Below are 18,470 nucleotides of genomic sequence, written 5' to 3' on the forward strand. Positions count from 1 at the left end.
AGGAGAGAAATATGAGAGAGCGCAGAGGAGAGGGAGAGGAGAGGATGAGAGTGTACCCCATGGGTTAGTCAGCAGCACATTACCCTGCTGCTGTGCAGGTGATGGATTCCTCCAATGCAGCGGCCAAATAATTACATTCACCCATTTCTGCTCTGTCAGCAGGAGCACTGATGCCTCGCCGTCTTGGGACAGGCAGTAGAAATCATGGAGGGAGGTAAGCCCAGGCAGTGGCCTCCAGCTAACTTTAGAAGAACACACAAAATCCATCAACAAAAGACTGTGAGAAACAAGGTACCTGCTTTAGACTCATAATATTAATACTATATTTTATGTTCAATAAAGTACAAGCATTGGTAAAGTTCACATCGTGTTGCTCAAGTGTTTATCATGCTGAATGATGTTTGCACCAGCCCGTTATGATGAATCTGATGTTAATGTTGATTTTGTTGCTGAAGATGATGTTAATTCTCAGTGATGAAATCTGAGTGTCGAACAAGGACTTATTGTTTCTCCAAATAACTTTTTTTCATGACTAAGCAACATGTGACACTGGAGCTGTTTTGGGCAACCTCAGCTTATTTTGAGTCATCTGATTGTGACTGCCTGTGAAATGCTTGAGAACAAAGTGGGAAGTAGATCATCAATAAAGATTAGTATATAATCAGGAGGAAATAAATAACTCAAGTAGCCTAATCTAATTTTATATTTATGCAACTCTGAATATCCAAATCCTTTTCTCACTGGGGCTGGGAGGAAGAGAGTGACATGAGGAAATATAGAGAGGCAGGGTTTCATTTTATAACTAATCCAGTTTAGAAAATGATTTTAGGGAATGAGGACATAGCCATATAGAAGAAGCCAGGAATCATATTCAGCAGCCTATATTAAGCTTATATATCAAATGCTGATAGTAGAATATGAAATCTCCAGAGGCCATATAAACACTACCCAGTTGGTTATTATAGCTTTAAAGAAGAACACCACCTAAATTAAGAATTCCAATATGTTATTGTAATTGCCTAGGAAAAGTTCAATCAAATGCTTCCCAGAACCCTGAGAATTAAGTCTCAAACTTGTGATGTCATCAATTTTAAAGTCTGGAGCTACTCCGCAGACAATTAATGGGAGACTTTGTTGATTTTCTTTTTCTTCTTTATACCCGAATGAGCTTTTTTCTATTGTAGTGTTCTCACTTCTGAACCAGAAAATGTACCCATATGCTCAGAACCTTCCCCTGGCTGCTTTCGGTGTCATCTATATAACATCTTTCCCAATTTGTTGCCTATGGAGGCTGGAGCAGATCCAGACTATGATGACATCACAAATTTGAGTTTTAGCACTCTTGGTTTTAGATTTGGGAGAGAGTTGTTCGTGTTCACTAATATTTTGGTCTGTCTTAGACCATACACTAACTTGCAAAACAATACATATATATGTGTGTGTGTGTGTGCGTATATTGCATGCATATAACTACACATCGTACACATAATAATGATACACTTTATGTGCTTGCCTACAAGTATTACGCAGTCCCTTTTCTTGCTTTGTTTATCATTATACGCGCTTCGTGTAGTCCTCGCAGGGACCCTTAGTGCACGTGACGATCAGCTGACTTTAACCGGAAACGGAGGAAGCCGACAACCAAAACAAGTGTCTTCATATACAGAATTTTACTTTTGCAGTTATTTACGATTGTTAATAATGGAGTCAACCCTCGAACAGCATCTCGATGATACGTAAGTTAATACCAGACTCTGTTTGAGTTCGTATTTTGACTGTTGGGACGTTGAAGACGACTGAAGGCTCTTTGTTTGTCTGTGTTGTTGGCAGCATGAAAAATCCAGCAGTTGTCGGTGTGCTTTGCACGGATCAACAAGGACACAACCTGGGCTGTAAGAAAACACTGAGTTACTTTTTCTATCTGAGATGTATAGGAAAATGTTGTTTAAATGTATTCACACCAACCAAACTGGCCTTTTATCGAGGGCAGAGTAAACGCATCAGTCAGTAAATTACTCAAGCCGACCATCAGGTAAACTGTTGTTAGCTCCCATAAAATCACCCCCAACCTATACAACCGACTGATGTTATTGGTGTTTTTAACAACTAGGAGTCATCATTAGTCCAATATTTAATAACTTAGTGTTTCTTGTTTTCTTAATTGCTTAATCTCAGTTTCTGAAACATTGTTACAATTCTCAAAACATTACATGAATACTTCACCCCCCCCCCCCCTCCCCAAATTATAATTTGTATTTCAATTACTCACCCTGTGTTACTTTGAATTCCTGAAGAAAACTTTGTTTTTGTTGTATGCCTCGATGGTGAACGCAGTAGTTTTGATGCATTGGAGTAATAGAAGATTATCAAGATTTTTTTTTTGGATTCTTCTTTCACCATGGAGGAATGGGTCAAAAACAAAGTTTTCTTAAAGAATTCAAGGTAACACGTGGAACGTAATATACAAATTAACAATTTGGGGTGAAGTATTCCTTTACATTCAATCACCACATTATTTTGTCTTGGGCAGCACAACACTTTATGTCCCTTTATCATTGCGTAAGCCAAGACCGCAAAGGCTTAAATAAGTCATTATAACAGAAGACACCAAACTCATCTGACAATGACACCTAACCCAATAATAAAGTCAAATATTCTCTACAGCCAACTAAATTAACTTGTGTCATAGAAATACCAGTGTCAGCAGTCTATTTACTGGTTTCTTATTGTCAATGTTCAACTTTCTGGTATGTCCCCTATCCACACTAAGCACCTTATGTAACAGTAATGTCAAACAGAAGATAGAAAAATAAAGGGAGCTGTTAAGAAAAAGAAAATGTAAATCCCCAACGCCTCATTAAAGATCATTAAAATCACCATAGGTACAAATGCAAAATGCACATTTCTAAATGTGTACACAAAAAACTTGCTGCCGGGCAACCTGGGTCCTAATTAGTCCAAGGCCAATCCTTTTCACAAAGTTAATAATTGCTTGTTACTAGGAATTACTCGTGGAGAAATCCACGCTAAATAACATGGTCGAGCAATATGCTCAGTAACGTCGCTGCTAAAAAAAAATAACAAAGTGAGGTTATTTGTGAGCATCACTAACGTAACTAAAGTAACAAAGTCAGTATAGCATATGACACGCTCACTGACAACTGTAATGTGGATACTCAGCTTTTCTGTGCAGTACTGAATATCACCAAATTAATTGACTTGACTAACACTGTATCATTTTAGGACTTTTTCCATTTGTGATTTTCTCACCTGACTAATGAAACACATTTAAGAGGAGAAAAACACACAAGACAATAAAACTACCTCTTGTTGTCAGAGATGCATTTGGTCACATAAACCACAAAGTTTAATTGTAGACCATATCCAGTCCAACCACAGCAGCTACTTACATGGAAATACAACTGAACATTTCACATGTCACACATCCAAAACATCAGCAGGCATGCTCTTCAAGGAATATGAAGCTACAGCAGCTGGTTTAGCTTAGCTTAGCTCAAAGAAACAGAGAGAATTAGACAGACCGGCTCTGTCCAAAGATAACAAGAAGCCTCTAAAAACTCACTGATTAACACTTTATATATTGTTTGTTTAATCCTTACAAAAAACAAAATGTGAAAACAACAAATTATGGTTTTTACGAGGATTTATGTGCCGGACTGTGGCCGGGTGCGGTGACTTCCTAGAGTCTTGTATTGACTGTGAGCTTGCCATGCAACCAGCAGAGTCTCTAGAAAACTATTCCTTCAAGGGGCTGTTAGGTGGACAGTAGTGAAAAAGCAATCTAATTGTCTCCTTGATCAAAAAGAAGTAATCACGTGTTGATTTCTCTTTCTTCCGTTGCCTCAGGAGAAAGTTTAAGTATTGCTTCTTTTGACATTTCTTCAGTTCTGAACTGCCACAAACTCTTTGAACCCTTCCCCTCTGGCAGGAGGCTGCGGTCCATCAGGACCAAAACCTCACGCCACAGAAACAGCTTGTTCCCCTCTGCAGTCAGCCTCATTAACAAGGCATCACATCCTGGACTATATACCTGCCCTCTGCACATTCTATATATATTCTATATACATTTTGCACATCCCTCAACAATTTTTCATATCCTGCACTAATCCATACAGCCTCTTTTTTTCTTAATATTAAACAGTTACATTGTACATATTTGTTTCTGTTTCTGTATTTATTCTTTATTTCATAGTAATGTTTAATATGTTTATGTATGCACCAACAACCAAGGCAAAATCCTTGTAAGTGTTACTTACTAGGCAATAAATCCTTTTCTTATTCTGATTCTGTACAGTAACACTGTTTTGTATCTCACAACCACCAGGCCGTGGCTCCCTGTCTGATGAACATGGCGGTGTTGTGTCAGTTTTGGCCAAACAAGCTGGCGCTCTTACTAAAGACCCAACGGACAGTCCGACTGTGTGTCTGGAGTCTGAGTCAGGGTGAGTGACCTTTTGTCTTTTTTGCTTGACTGACTTGGATCTCCTCCTTTTTCTCAGTGAATTTAAGGAGTCTGTCTGTAGTGGTCTTGATGAACACTTGGGGAGATCAATAAATCTAGGGAAAATTGTTAAAAGAGATCCAGAAATGAAAGATTGATGGTCTATTATTTGTACCTCAGGCTGTGTTCCAAGTCTTGGCAAAGGAGTTTATTTTCATTTGCATGACTATGCTGCCACCTTCTGGACATTACAAAACCTCTTCTAATTCATGGGTATCCGTGACTAACACCAATACTTATTGGATTATTATTAGTAAGAAGCCATTTTAAACATTAGACGTTATAATAACTGTAGATGAGCCCACTGCTTTGTTGTGACTTGTAGGTTGCTCTCTAAGTATGGTAAGATTACACTATTTGTCAACATCAATGATGATGTCTGGGACAGATATCAAATGTCAAAACAAAATATGACAGGCCGTTAATCCTCATGTTATGTTATTGGGGGTTTAAAGTATAGTTTACATTGTAGGTATTTATTATTTTTAAATCGTACATTTATACAAAAAAACCCCTATTCATGGCAAGTTGGGACTATTGATTCCCATGTGATGGTACTGACTATAATTGTAGTATATAGTCATAACATCAGTGTAGTATTGATCAGTCATACAATAACTAGGTAAACTGCATCATAAACATAATATTAGAGGTGAATGACAGACAGGTTGATTTGATTTATTAGTCAAAGGTCATTACTAAACAATTATGATTGTTCATCAGGCGAATGTTTGTCTCAGTAAATTGTTTTTCTCTGTTTGTTTTGTAGAAACATTCTGGTGAGGAGTCATGGCACCATCACAGTAGCAGTTCACAAGATAGCATCTTGAAGACAACACGACTCACTGAGGAATTTTTATTGTAAAGAAATGTACATGTCAACAAGAACATTAGTATAATCACACAATCTGAATTAACTTTGAGAAAGATCTGGACTTTCCACATGTCTGTTGTCCTTTCTATATTATCCCATAATTAAACATACATGGTCCTTTTCTAATACATGAAGTGAGATTCCTTTCTTTTATTTATTTATATATATATAATGTATCGTATCGTAAATAAATAAATGTTTTTGCATAAAATACAGGGGGCATAAATAAGTACACCCCTATGTTAAATTCCCATAGAGGCAGGCAGATTTTTATTTTTAAAAGACAGTTATTTCATCCAGGATACTATGCATCCTGATAAAGTGTTTGAAAGTACCCCATTGGCATGGGGTACGTTCCATAAGATCACCTCTCAATGCAAATCAAACCAGCTATTAGGCTAACTGAAATAAAACCATGCCAATCTCTAGGTATGGTGAAGGGTATGTGATGATGTGGGGCTATTTTAATTCCAAAGGCCAAGGGAACTTTATCAGGATGCATAGTATCCTGGATCCATGAAATAAATAAAAATCTGCCTGCCTCTATGGAAATGTAACATAGGGGTGTACTTACTTATGCCCCCTGTATTTTAAGGAAGAACATTTGTTTATTTACGATACATTATTCATTCACAAAGAAAATTGGTGTCCTTAAAGATTGGATTTTTCCTCATTTTTTTTAATTAAGGCATTAAGATCAATTTCCTAAAGATGATTTTTTTTATTCCTCTTTTTAGTCAACTTTAGCATGGGTGTCCTAATTTGTTCACATGACTGTGTGTATATATATATATATATATATATATATATATATATACATATACACCAATCTGTCAGATAATGTTTTTTTATTGATGTCCTGTACAAATTAGGCTCTGTATCATGTTATTTCTAGCCAAGGTAATGCTTTGTGTGTGTCTTTTTGTTAACACCCATATCCTTCAGTTCAAGGCAGTCATGCACAGAAAAACAACCCTCAATAAACATTAACTTGACTTTGTGTTCCCCTTTTCTGTGTTAAGCTATTCATTATTTTCTCCTTTTCTCAGTGTTTTGTGGTTTTGTCTTTAGCAGCTGCATGACATTTATCCCAGAAATGAACAAAAGGTTAAGAGTTTGCAATCATTAATTAAAACAGCTGTGCAGCCACTGAAGTCATATTTGGCTGAACAATATATTGAAGGGAAGGGTCACCTACATGTTAAGTTATGAGTTGAATTGCTTAATGTACCATAAACATATCTGATCTCATATGAGTCTGTAATCCGATTCCTGGAAGAAAATGGGTGCAATAAGCACCGTACCTGGGTCGACAGAGCTTTCACCATTGCAGCCCCCTCCCTCTGGAACTCCCTACCCATACACATACGTGAATGTACTGACCTGGACACATTCAAAACACTAATCAAAACTCACCTCTTCAGATTAGCTTTCCACATACAATAGTCTTACAATTTTCACCTGATAGTTTATGGTTTTATTGTTTTTAATTGCTTTTAATATGCTTGTTTTATGTGCTGGTTTTACTGTAAAGTGTCTTTGACTACCATGTAACGCGCTCTATAAATAAAATGTATTATTATTATTAAGAGAGAGGGCTAACCAATCAACTAAAAACTACCCCCCCCCAAAAAAAAACAAACATGGGCCTAGCTAACATCTGGATGTGGAGACCCTCATCATTGGCCAAAGACAGAAGGAAATTAAGGGACGTTGTTGCTTCCCTGGGATGGGGATGAGTGAGTGGGACCAGGTAGGCTAACCGTGCCAGGTGTATGCTGGTTTTTATGCACCGGGGAGATTTCACTCCGGGTAAAGGTATGCCAATCGGAGAAATTCCTTGCAGGACTGTTTGGTCCAAAAAACTGCTGTCCTGTGCACATGGTTGCCTATCTGCGGGGTATAGTGCAGTGCTCCTTTGACCAGGACCTGAGTAAAGTCTGCGGTGCGGTGGCTCTGATGTTTTGACCGCAATGCTTTTTTTTTTCTCAGATGAGGTTCAACGCTACGTCTGCGTCACGTGGCTCTCCTCAGTGAAGGCTTTGCTTTCTGCGGCTCCTCAGCAGAGCAGCGATGTTGAGGCTTGGATGCGAGATGCATCTTAGAGGGACTGGCTCATAGAGGCAAAGTTATGGCACGGTCATCCCCGGAGAACAAGGTCCCGCAGCAATTTCTCTTCGCTAAAAAGTCCCTCACCGGTAACACGCACGTCTTCCTGCGACGCCGGAGCGAGAAAACCCCAAATTACGCGTCCAAATAAACTAATTGAAAATTGGGGCTGAAGCGCGTCAAGGAGTGAATGACATTTCAGGTATGGACTTCTTTGCTATTTAAGTCAACATATTAATCGTTTTAAATATAAGTTGATCGAGCAAATTCATTACAATTCAAATTAAATTGTAATTAGTTTCTTTTTAATTGGGGAAATATTGTTATTACATCAAACTTTTCCGAAGTTACCCTCCAAACTGTTACTCTAGAGTTATTTTTCTTTTTAAAGCTTTTGATCCACATTACGTCAGTGCAGGTTTGTGCCTCCCTTTATCAGATGACAGAGGGCACAGATGACGTATTCTTGACATTCACTAAAGTGTCAGTGTGCCTGAATTCCTACATCTGCTTGAACGATCCTTTTTGCCTCCCCAGCAGTGTGGAGTTGAGTGACGGCCACAATGCAACAGGCCTGTGAAGTGAAGATAACAACTAGCTCACAGCTACACACGGTAAGACCACACTGTTTCTCCCCACAATAATACGGTTTTGTGTATGCCTCCGCGGACTATAAAACAAAAGCTTTCAGCTAAACACTCTGCTGCATTTACTACATAATCTCACAATTCCTCAGGGCTGAAGCGAGGCTGTGGTTATAGTTTGAGGCTCCAGGTTGTGAATTTGGGTTTACCTTGATGGATGAAATAGTCAAGCAAACACAAAATAAATAAATTAAATGACATAAAAGAGAAAGTTATGAGGCAATAATGTTTCAGTAATTGAAGTTACTAAATTTATTTAATGTAACAGTTCACTTTATCTGTATTGTAAAGCCATGAAGTAATGCAAATTTGCAATTTGCATAACTTCATGGCTCTACAATTTGGAACAGGGTTAGCAGGGTTGGAACAAGCCCCAAATCCTTATAGTTGTACTTTGTAAGTAAATGAGTGTGTTTTTGGTATGTTTTTATCTTTACAAAACTGTCCTGTTAGGATAAAAAAATATACACTTGTACACCTCTGCTGAGAGTCTGAACAGGACCTTTGATATCCAGTCACCACTGTCCGACAAACGTTTACTTTCTGCAAACACGTTTTTTTTAAAACACGGTATTTAAAAAACTTTCAAAGGCATGAGGACAGTAATGCTGCAGAGGTAGATGTATCATTTTACCAAGTATTGCTCTGCGATCTTGGTGTGCACTGTATATTGAAATGGATCTGTTACAGTACGTCAGCAGGTTTGCTGTACTCTCAAACTACACCTTTTTTTCACTTTTACACAATGTTTCTTTGCAGTGTTGGAGGATCTTTGTTTGACCCACTTTTTGTACAATGTGCCTGCACTACCATATATCTCATTTTCTTGTTTGACCTCTAACCCCCCATGAACGTCCCATTTGAAACTGTGTCAACCATAGAATTATCTGCTGTTTCGGCTGTGGTAATTCATCTGAAGACATGTAAGTGTAGATATTTAAAGTATCAGCTCTTTTCTTAAAACTGATGAAGAGATTGTTAACCGTGAAAAAGAAGGACGATTTATTGAGCTGTCCTTCAGGGTCTGTACTCGTGCAGTGATAACATGTTTGTCTGCAAAACAGTTCTGTTAATAGATTAAAACTATGTGCCCTAACAGAAAAATGCTGTTGGCCCTCTAAACCTGTAAAAGCAGTTGGGAAGGATTCTTAAAGCACAGCTGTGGAAAAGGTGTGGTTCCTCCTATTTTTGCAGGAGTGGTCGCTTGCCTCTTCAGCGAGGGCTTGGATCCACTTATTTGTGTATAAACCTTGTTTCCTGCAATGATCCAGATTAAAACAAAGCACAGAGGCAAAAGAGCCTGATTACTGTGATAGCTAATCTTTCCCCCACAAAAAGTACTTTTACCACCTTTTGTGATGATATAATGCACACTATATTTATTTTCTTCATTACCATACATCTTAATAGCAATTAACATCTGTTAACTCAGACTACCGACTGAAGCACTATTTTGTTGCATCCCAGTTCATGGGCTGCATTCTGCATTTCTTGACCAAATATGTTAACAGCTTGTTCAATCAGTTACTTGTAAATATGTCTCATAATAGGAAAAAAGCATTGGGAAAAAATGGAAGTTACGTAACATTCTTGTTGATAATTACACGTTACAGATGAATGGAAGTTAAGCACCATTTTGGTGATTTGTGGTTAATTTCCTGTGACAAACTTGGATACGTTTTTAGACAAGGTAGCAGCAACGCTCTAGGAATGGCAGTATTGCTGTGCCAGTTGGTTGGTCCACCATTTTGGTCTAAAATATATCAACAACGGCTCGATTGATTGCCATTCAATTTTGTACAGAAATTTGTGGTGAGTTTTGAGTAATCCGATTAAATAGTTAAACATCTACAAGATGGCTTGTCACCCAGTTATAGCCACATTGTTGTTTAAATAGGGCTAGTTATATCTCTGCTTTGAGGTTTTAGAGATGTGAGCGTGCACCTGCATCAAATTTCATCTTTTTTTCTCATGTTCTTGGGTCATTTCACTTCACTTATCATTGTCCACTTCTTGTTGCAGGCGTAAAGCTAATCTGGATGCAGCCATAGTTACAAGTGTCTTTCGACCACCTGAGGATGACACTCGGACAATAGGAATCCTGAGTTTATTCTTCACCTCCAGAGCCATCAGGCATTCTACCAAATCAGCATAAACAGGTAACACAACACACAGAAAAGCTTTTATCGTATGCTGCTGAGGCTGTTGCTGCTCGGGTTAACAACTAACCATAGGAACTGAACTATGCTGCATAAGTTGTTAGAAGAGGTTTTTTTAATTAATGTTGTGTTATGGTTTTGCTGTTGACAGATGAACTGACTGACCGGTGCCCGACAGACCTTTTTTTAGATAGACTAGTGCAATGCTGTTCAAAAAAAGATGCCTGTTCGGAATGGGTGAATTGCTTGGCTTGTGGTGTTGCTGCTTACCGCGTTCTCGAGAACCGAGCAACAACTTTCCTCTCGACACTGCTTGTCCTTTAGTCCTGAGCAATACACCTGCCATGACGTAGTTGCGTCCCTTAGCAATTTTAGAGTCAAAGAGTTATTTGGGTGCAAAAACTCACACTAAAATTGTACGGCCTAAATAGAGTCAAAGCCCCATGCAATGTGTATGGAAAAGCCCCAGATTTTACACACCACAATAGTGTGACTTGATCATATGTTGTTACCCAGAGCAGGCAGGCACACTACATTTAGAGTATGTGGAGTATCACCAAGACCGGAGATGCCAACGTAACTCTGTGTCTTCTACAGGTGTGTCCTTAAAACCAAAGCACAGTTGACCCTCTGGCATGTTCACAACTCCATTAGCTATAGTTAAAAAAGGAGAAGACAAATCAAACATTTTGTTACTAAGTTGGCCTATTACTTTTGTTATCACACTAACTAATTACACTACATTTGTGATCTGGCAACCAACCAACACACTCTGGCCAGGACTTGCACCTGGAATCTTCCACCCAATGGATGGCTGTGTTGCTATTACACCAAAAGAGTTGGTTTTTATAGCTTTTTTTTAGAACACAAATACAGTAGTAATAATAATAACAACTATATAAAAGCCTAACTACATACATAACTATTTACACATGATGTTAAACGGCTCCATGGATCAGGGTGTCTACAGGTAGTAAGTTAAATTTAAGACTTTAAGACATTTCAATGCCACAGTTTAACAAAATGTATGGACAACTTTCCAATAAAAAATAAGCTCCAAATGTGAAAATATAGGCATATTAGAACTTCAGGAGGATCAGGACGTTTCTTTGGTCAATGTTTAAGTTCTGTTTATGGGGACTGTAAATCATAACCAGCAGCAAGAGATCTGTTGTGTCCAGGTTTCTCCTGTTAATGATTTTCTGAGATGATTTTTGTGAGATAATTATGGTCCACAAAACTATTGATTGGGTGTGCAGGGGCAAAACACTCCCCCCGCTGCAGTTTCAAGCAGTGATCGTGCGTTCCATCAAACATAACTGGCAGTTTTTGCAGGTGAGAAGCCTGTGAAGGATCATGTCCTTGTCTTTGCACTGGTAACTCCTGCTGGAGGTCGAGGCAGGGAGGGGGTGGGATCATCCAGTTCTCCCGATATAACAGCCAGTGGTTTTCTCTATAGTGAGCAGTAAATTGAGATTTCAGATAGTTATGAATGATCATTATTCATGACTGACAGGTTTGGGGTCACACAACTGTAACTTTTGCATCTATGTATAAAATGCAACACATTGTATTGTGGGATTATTAGCAGAAAGGTTTGTACATTTTTGTCCAACATCTTGCAAGGTAAAAAATAATTTGTGTATCTGCCACGTGATTCAGATCTGCTCCAAAACCTAATGGGTTCCTCCTTCACCTATGCTAAACCCTTCCACCAAGTTTAGGAGGTAACTATAGCCAAATCTCTTTTACAGGTGAGCTGAAATTCCAGCTTCCTGGATAAGCAACCTGTCCAAAACCAAAGTGTCTGCCTTATTAAAGCATTGCCTGGACATGCTTTCACAGTGGTCGGGATGGAAAAAAAGGGTGCAGGGCTGGTCAAAGGAGGTTCAATTACAGTGGAGAAACAATGAGAAAAATGTAACTATTTGAATTACTATGCAAATATGAATGTAATTAAACTACCAGTAGTAAAACTACTAGTTCGATAACATGTAGTTCACTACTCCCCAACACTGCCAATATAGAAGTGGAATTGTTTTGTGTTAGACTGGGACAAACCTTCTAACCCTGATTTGTTCAAATCAATCAAAATCACCACAGCAACCATATCTGTCTAAACTTAACTCGCACATACCCCCCGTAAGAAATTGTCGTTTTTTAAAGTTTTTTTTTTTTTTTTTTAACATTTTCACCTTTATTTAATTAATTTATTTAATCTAGATTGATTAATTTATTCGGTCTAGAGGCAGACAGGAAAGAAGGGGAGAGAGAGATTGTATAACATGCAACACGGGTCCCCGGACAGAATCAAGGCGAGGACATCGCATCCATCAGGATACCCCATAAATAGTTTTTATTCTTCAGTACGGACAGAAATAAGATTGGTCTTCTCATTTAACTCGCTACGAGAAAGTGAATAAAGCGTATTTCCCAAAAACAATTTTTAAGGCTCCCGTTCAAGGCTTTTTTTGTTAAAGGCTCCCTGTGGAGTTTTTGACTTCTAGTAGAGAGCTGTTAAGCTGCATGACGCACATGCATGCAGGTGATGTGATGCATACTGCCAATCCTTTTACACTATTCCACTAATCAACAGTTGGCAGTAACATGCCAAGATATGCAGCAATGCGCCAGCAAGCTAGTAAACATACACTGTAAAAAAAAAAAATCGTAAAAAAACGGTAAAAAGTCTGGCAGCAAAGTTGCCAAACACTTACCGTCAAATTACAGTAAAAAACCTTACATTATTTTACAGAAAAATTCTTTTTTTAAATACAGAAATTTCCTGTAAATATTTTCTGTATTTTTACAGTCTAACTATTGTAGAATTAAAACAAATTCTTGTTATAAAACATTTCTAGAATGTTAAACAACTGTATAAATCTTTATCAAAACTAAGAAATATTGCAGAAATACCTTAAAATTAAATAATTTAAATGAAAACTGCTGTTTTCATACGGTTTTCTTTGGTAAATTCACAAGATTATTCAATCCATCCACAAGAACTCCCTGTTAAAGTACAGATTCCTGGAAGTAAAACACATAAGAATTATGTAAAATGACTTTCAAATACCCTCCTTTAGGCATTTATTTTATGATTATCCAATCTATTTACGGTAAATTCCTGTTTAATACTGTTTTTTTTTACTGTACAAAAAAGAGAAGATAATGGGATAATACCTTCCAGAAACATTGTAATAATAGTCATTACTTTATATAAACAATATTTGAGAGTATTTACAAGCAACTCTCCAATATATCTACATACTTTTACCATTAATATATGTTGTTTACTTTAAATAAACATTCATTTATAGTTATAAAAGGCAACTCTCCAATATATTTACATACCTTTACCATTAATATACGAGGTTTACTTTATATATACAAGCAAATATCCAATATATACACATAGTTTTACCATTATTGTATGGGTGTTCACTTTATATAAACATTATTTGCCCGTAATAACAAGCAACTATCCAATATATCTACAGACTGTACCTCATTATTGTATGGGGGCTTACTTTATATAAACTGTTCTTTATAGTAATTACAAACAACTATCCAATATATATATATATACTTTTACCATTATTCTACGGGGTTTACTTTATATAAACATAGTTTTATAGTAATTTAGAAGCAACTCTCCAATATATCTACATACCTTTACTATTAATATATGAGGTTACTTTATATAAACATTGTTTTATAGTAACTTAAAAGCAACTATCTGGTATATCTACAGACTTTTCCTCATTGAAGTAGGGGGTTTACTTTATATAAACATTATTTGACAGTAATAACAAGCAACTCTCCATTATATGTACATACATGTTTATTTTATATAAACTTCATTTGACAGTAATAACAAGCAACACCAATATATCTACAGACTTTTCTTATAAGTGCATGGGATTTACTTCATAAACATTATTTGACAGTAATTACTATTACTAACCAATATATGTTCACAACTTCCTCATTAGTAAATGGGGTTTTGAATGTACAAAAACCAAAAGGGCTATGTAAAAGTGCAATTGCATCAACTACTTTTACACGCAATAAATATATAATTTTTTCTGCTGACATTTTACAGCATTGTCCAATCCATTCACTGAAGATCCCTATTTGAGATGTATGAGATTTTAAGATGTATCATAACCAGAAAGTATTATAGAATGACCATTTACTGCATGCTTTACAAAGAAATGCACTATTTAAACAGTGCTATCCTTAAAGTTCACATATGAATAAACTTATGGGAGCAAAAACTGTCTGGTACATTGAATTATAGCAAAAGGGGAACTATGGGCAATTTGGGAATTCATACATGTGTGTTAAAAATGTCAGTGAACATGAACAACTCTCTCCAAAATCTAAAAACTCAAATTTGTGATGTCATCTGATATAATGTCTGGAGCTTTTCCAAAAACAATGAATTGAGAAATATTTTAAAGATGACACTGAGATCACCCAGGGGGATGTTCAGAGGTAACGGGTAGAGTTTCTGTTTCAGAAATAAAATGCTAACATAGAATAAACCTCATTTGGTTTTTTTTTTATTCTACAAAATTAGTTTCACATTCATTGTCTATGAAGCAGCTTAGTAACCTGATGACATCATAGTTTGAGTCTTACATTTCTGGTTTGTGGCTTCGCCAGAGAGTAGCTCTTAATCAAAAATATCAGAGGTGAGATTAAAGACCATTGCACACCAGGGACGATTATTTCGCATGTCAATATATTTTTTCGAACTGTTGTTTTTGTCACAAGTAGTGTTTACTTATGAGGATCACCAAACAACAACACGGAGGCTGCTGTCCCAACTACAGACTGTACGTCAGCAAACGTTATTACTCCTTTCAACCTTTACAATGGCTGCGTATGCCAGAAACATTCTTTCCGTTTTTACCTTTCACAATAAGCCTGAGACATATGCTACACTGTTTTGCAGAGGGAATTCAATTGAGTATTAACTGTATACTCAATTAGAGTTAGAGGAAACTCAATAAATAGCTTACAGTAGCTTAGTGTTACAGCTTTTCCTGGGACGTATCTGAAGTTAACCCCCGTCCCTCCACTCAGCAGCCTGGAAACCAGACAGGACACCTTTTGGTGCTTTTGAGGAGCTGCTGCATTTATTTGTTGTCAAACTGCAGAATCTAGCTGCTGTACAATCACTTCATATCTTCACCACTAAACGTTAACTCTCCTCTGCTCCGACTGCTCTCTCTTTCTCGTCCGCTCACACCACATCTTCCGTCACTTTCTCGCTCTCTTCAGCATCTGTCCTACTGACATTGTAGATGAGCTGGCGTGTATATCCAAACCTTTTATTGAAAACTGTCACAAATTTGCATCGCTGCCGGTGTGAATAGTTTTGATGTGAAATATTCACAGGCGATTATTTTGCATATTGGCGTCGCTTATTCGTCACGCCCCCAGTGTGTAATGGTCTTAAGTCACACATGTGCAAGTCACAAATCTTAACCTTCACCGTTTTGAACAAGTCCCAAGTCACTGTGTTTAGACTGTGTTAGTCTGTGTTAGTCCTCCCCCAGGAAATTCTGAGGGTAAATGACTTCAATTCCTGCATTCTGATACATTTTTAGGCACCAATTTATGGTAAAAATGTCAATATTTATTGCAAGGAAATCACAAAATTCTGGTGGCAGGTAACAATTCAAAATACAAAATATAATGGAATATTATTATATTCAGTAGTCCAGTAAGGAGGCTTTCACATCCGGGACATGGGCCGGATACAACAACACTTGACCCTAAAGTCCAGTTGTTTGTTGGATTGACTTAGGCTACTTAATCAGTGATGTTGAATATAGCCTTGAGTGTAACGGACCACCACAGTTCATACATACATGTGAACCGTGGATTAATTGCAGAGTTTAATCTACATAGTGTAAAACTACTACGTGAATGGGGCACAGCAGAAAGACAGAGCAGAGCGACGCTGCTTGTTCAGGGTTTTCATGTGTACTCCTATAGGCCTACACTTTGCATCAGGCGTTAAAACCAACTGTACCGAATTAGACTACTATTTAACGTAAGTTAACACGTTTTTAACCGCTAATGAAACTGTCTCAATTTAATACTGATGCCGTCAGACGGCCACGCGGACAGACAGCAGTCGGAGTTCCGGTAGAGCTCTGCGCCGGTCAGCAGCGGCTTCTCACTGTACAGCCGGTCCCCCAGAGCAGCATGATCACCGGGAGGGTCCAGCCTGAACCCTGCAAACAGAGATCCCGTTTGAAGGTGACATGATTGATTTTGACTGAACGTCTCAATTTAAGTAACCTCTGATCGGGTCGTAGCAAATTAAGTAGCTACACTAAGTTTAAGATTAGGTGTTGGTCATTCTCAACACCTTTCTACCCCCACACACACACACACACACTTATCAACTCTGGACTCTGTGCTGCTGCCAGCCTGTGTAACGTACGTTACTCACCATCGATCGACTGTTAGCTTCAGCTGGCTAACGTTAGCTGTCAACCTCCCGACTAGCTAGTGATCTAGCGAGGATTAGCCCTTCAGACCGCAATGGACTTCAGTGGACTCTCCATCCAATATCCCGACTTCGTCTACCACAACTGCCGGACTCTTTCAAATACATGTACTCCCTGTCTCCGCCGATCACTTGGTAGCGTTGGTCAGCTGTCAGCTTACGCCAGCTAGCTTCTGTTCGCTTCGACCGACTGAGGGCTCGCCCAGCACATCTTTTCGCTGTAGAGCTCTTTTAGCAATGTTTCCCGGCTCAACACTAAGTTAGTGTGGGCCACTACCTTTCTGCACTGCCGAAAATGGTGCTCCTAAAATATTCCTCACTGCAACTTCTCAACGTCATCTGCTACATTGCTTCAGCTTGCATTGCCAACATGCAACAATATTGTCCCGTTGTCGGCTTCAGCTAAGAAGATAGTTCGCCCCCACACGTCCAAAATTCTTATTCAAATAACCTTCCGCAACGATTGCAGGCTCTTTGGTGAAGCTCTGCTTTGAATGAAGTTACATCGTGACAAATTAATGGACCACTTGCGGAGTGATATGAAGACATGAGTCAGAGTATGTTTACCAATACCCCCGACCTGTGCCTTGCGACACCCCATATCTGAGTTGATTTACCCTGAGATGGGAAACTCTGAGTTTTCAGTTTCAGGCAGCATGAATGGAGCCATGATACTACGATTCACCATGGTAACAACCACAAACAAACTGGTGGGCAGAAATACTGCACATACAGCGAGTTTGAACATGTATTTAGTTAAAAAAGCAACACAGCGGCTGCTTTAAAAGAGAGAATTTGCGTGGGAGAAAATTGCTGCTAGAGTAAATGCGTTAGTTCCAATATAGTGTATATCATATTTAATCATAAGTATAATATTACTGGTGAAATGGTATTGAACCTATAATCTATAAAAGTCCTAGGCCTACTAATCCCATTCTGAGGCTGCAGCACCATCATTAACAGAATTATAATTCATAATCTTATATTTCAAAGGGTTTACATCATTCACCTGCAGTACTGGGGAACTCCTTTTTAATGGCTCTCACTGGTTTGTGTCCAGGGAACACTACACAAACGTTTAAAAAATGTTTCAGAGTGAGTCACACTCTTCTGACGGCGCTTTGCTACAGTAGCTTTACTAATATGCTCCGCATCACCAATGTTGTAAAGAAAACTGTTGTTTGCAAAAAAATGTAATGTGACACAAATAATGTGCTGGGATGTAGAGCATGTCCACGATGGGTGACGTTAGTGATATGAGGATGATAAGGTTATGTAGGCTACATAACTGATAGACTGGGAAGAAAAAAACGGTACCACTCAAATAGGTATTTATCTGGAAATTAAAATGCGTCGGGGCCTCAATATCATCTCCTGACGTATGTTTAACTCCCTGCAAAGTAATACAGCTTCTACATCACCGGGATCGTCGACAAAAGGACATTGCATGTTTTGAGAAAAAAAAACATTTTATAATCTGCCTAACATGGTTAATAAACCAACCCTGTTTTTTTATTCATGCCGATAACAAACTGCGCTAAAATGCGCCTGATACAGACTGCAATTATGAATGATGAAATGAAAGAGAGCTGTGTCAGAGGGAGGAGACTGAAAGAAGAAAACCTGTTCCCGA

The 18,470-nt window shown here is 38.1% G+C and overlaps 2 protein-coding genes across 4 annotated transcripts in view; both read left to right on the forward strand.

The window, feature by feature from the left end:
• Positions 1–1,555: 1,555 nt before the first annotated feature.
• On the forward strand, positions 1,556–5,530 carry lamtor5 (late endosomal/lysosomal adaptor, MAPK and MTOR activator 5). The gene is made up of 4 exons (XM_031286875.2): positions 1,556–1,736; positions 1,831–1,892; positions 4,346–4,463; positions 5,292–5,530. Exons 1-4 carry the CDS (start codon positions 1,702–1,704, stop codon positions 5,350–5,352), a joined length of 276 nt encoding a protein of 91 aa, XP_031142735.1. The 5' UTR covers positions 1,556–1,701; the 3' UTR covers positions 5,353–5,530.
• A 1,560-nt stretch (positions 5,531–7,090) lies between these two features.
• Positions 7,091–18,470, forward strand: part of slc16a4 (solute carrier family 16 member 4) — a 52,809-nt gene continuing 41,429 nt past the window's right edge. The window contains exons 1-3 of one of the 3 annotated variants that reach the window (XM_031286724.2): positions 7,093–7,707; positions 8,043–8,119; positions 10,172–10,308. The gene's annotated coding sequence lies outside the window, so the exon portion shown is untranslated. Of the gene's footprint in view, positions 7,708–8,042; positions 8,120–10,171; positions 10,309–18,470 lie in introns of all 3 variants that reach the window. The other 2 variants (XM_031286725.2, XM_031286726.2) reach the window with 2 other exon arrangements.

Source organism: Sander lucioperca, chromosome 12 (assembly GCF_008315115.2).
Source record: "Sander lucioperca isolate FBNREF2018 chromosome 12, SLUC_FBN_1.2, whole genome shotgun sequence".
NCBI classification, from domain to species: domain Eukaryota; kingdom Metazoa; phylum Chordata; class Actinopteri; order Perciformes; family Percidae; genus Sander; species Sander lucioperca.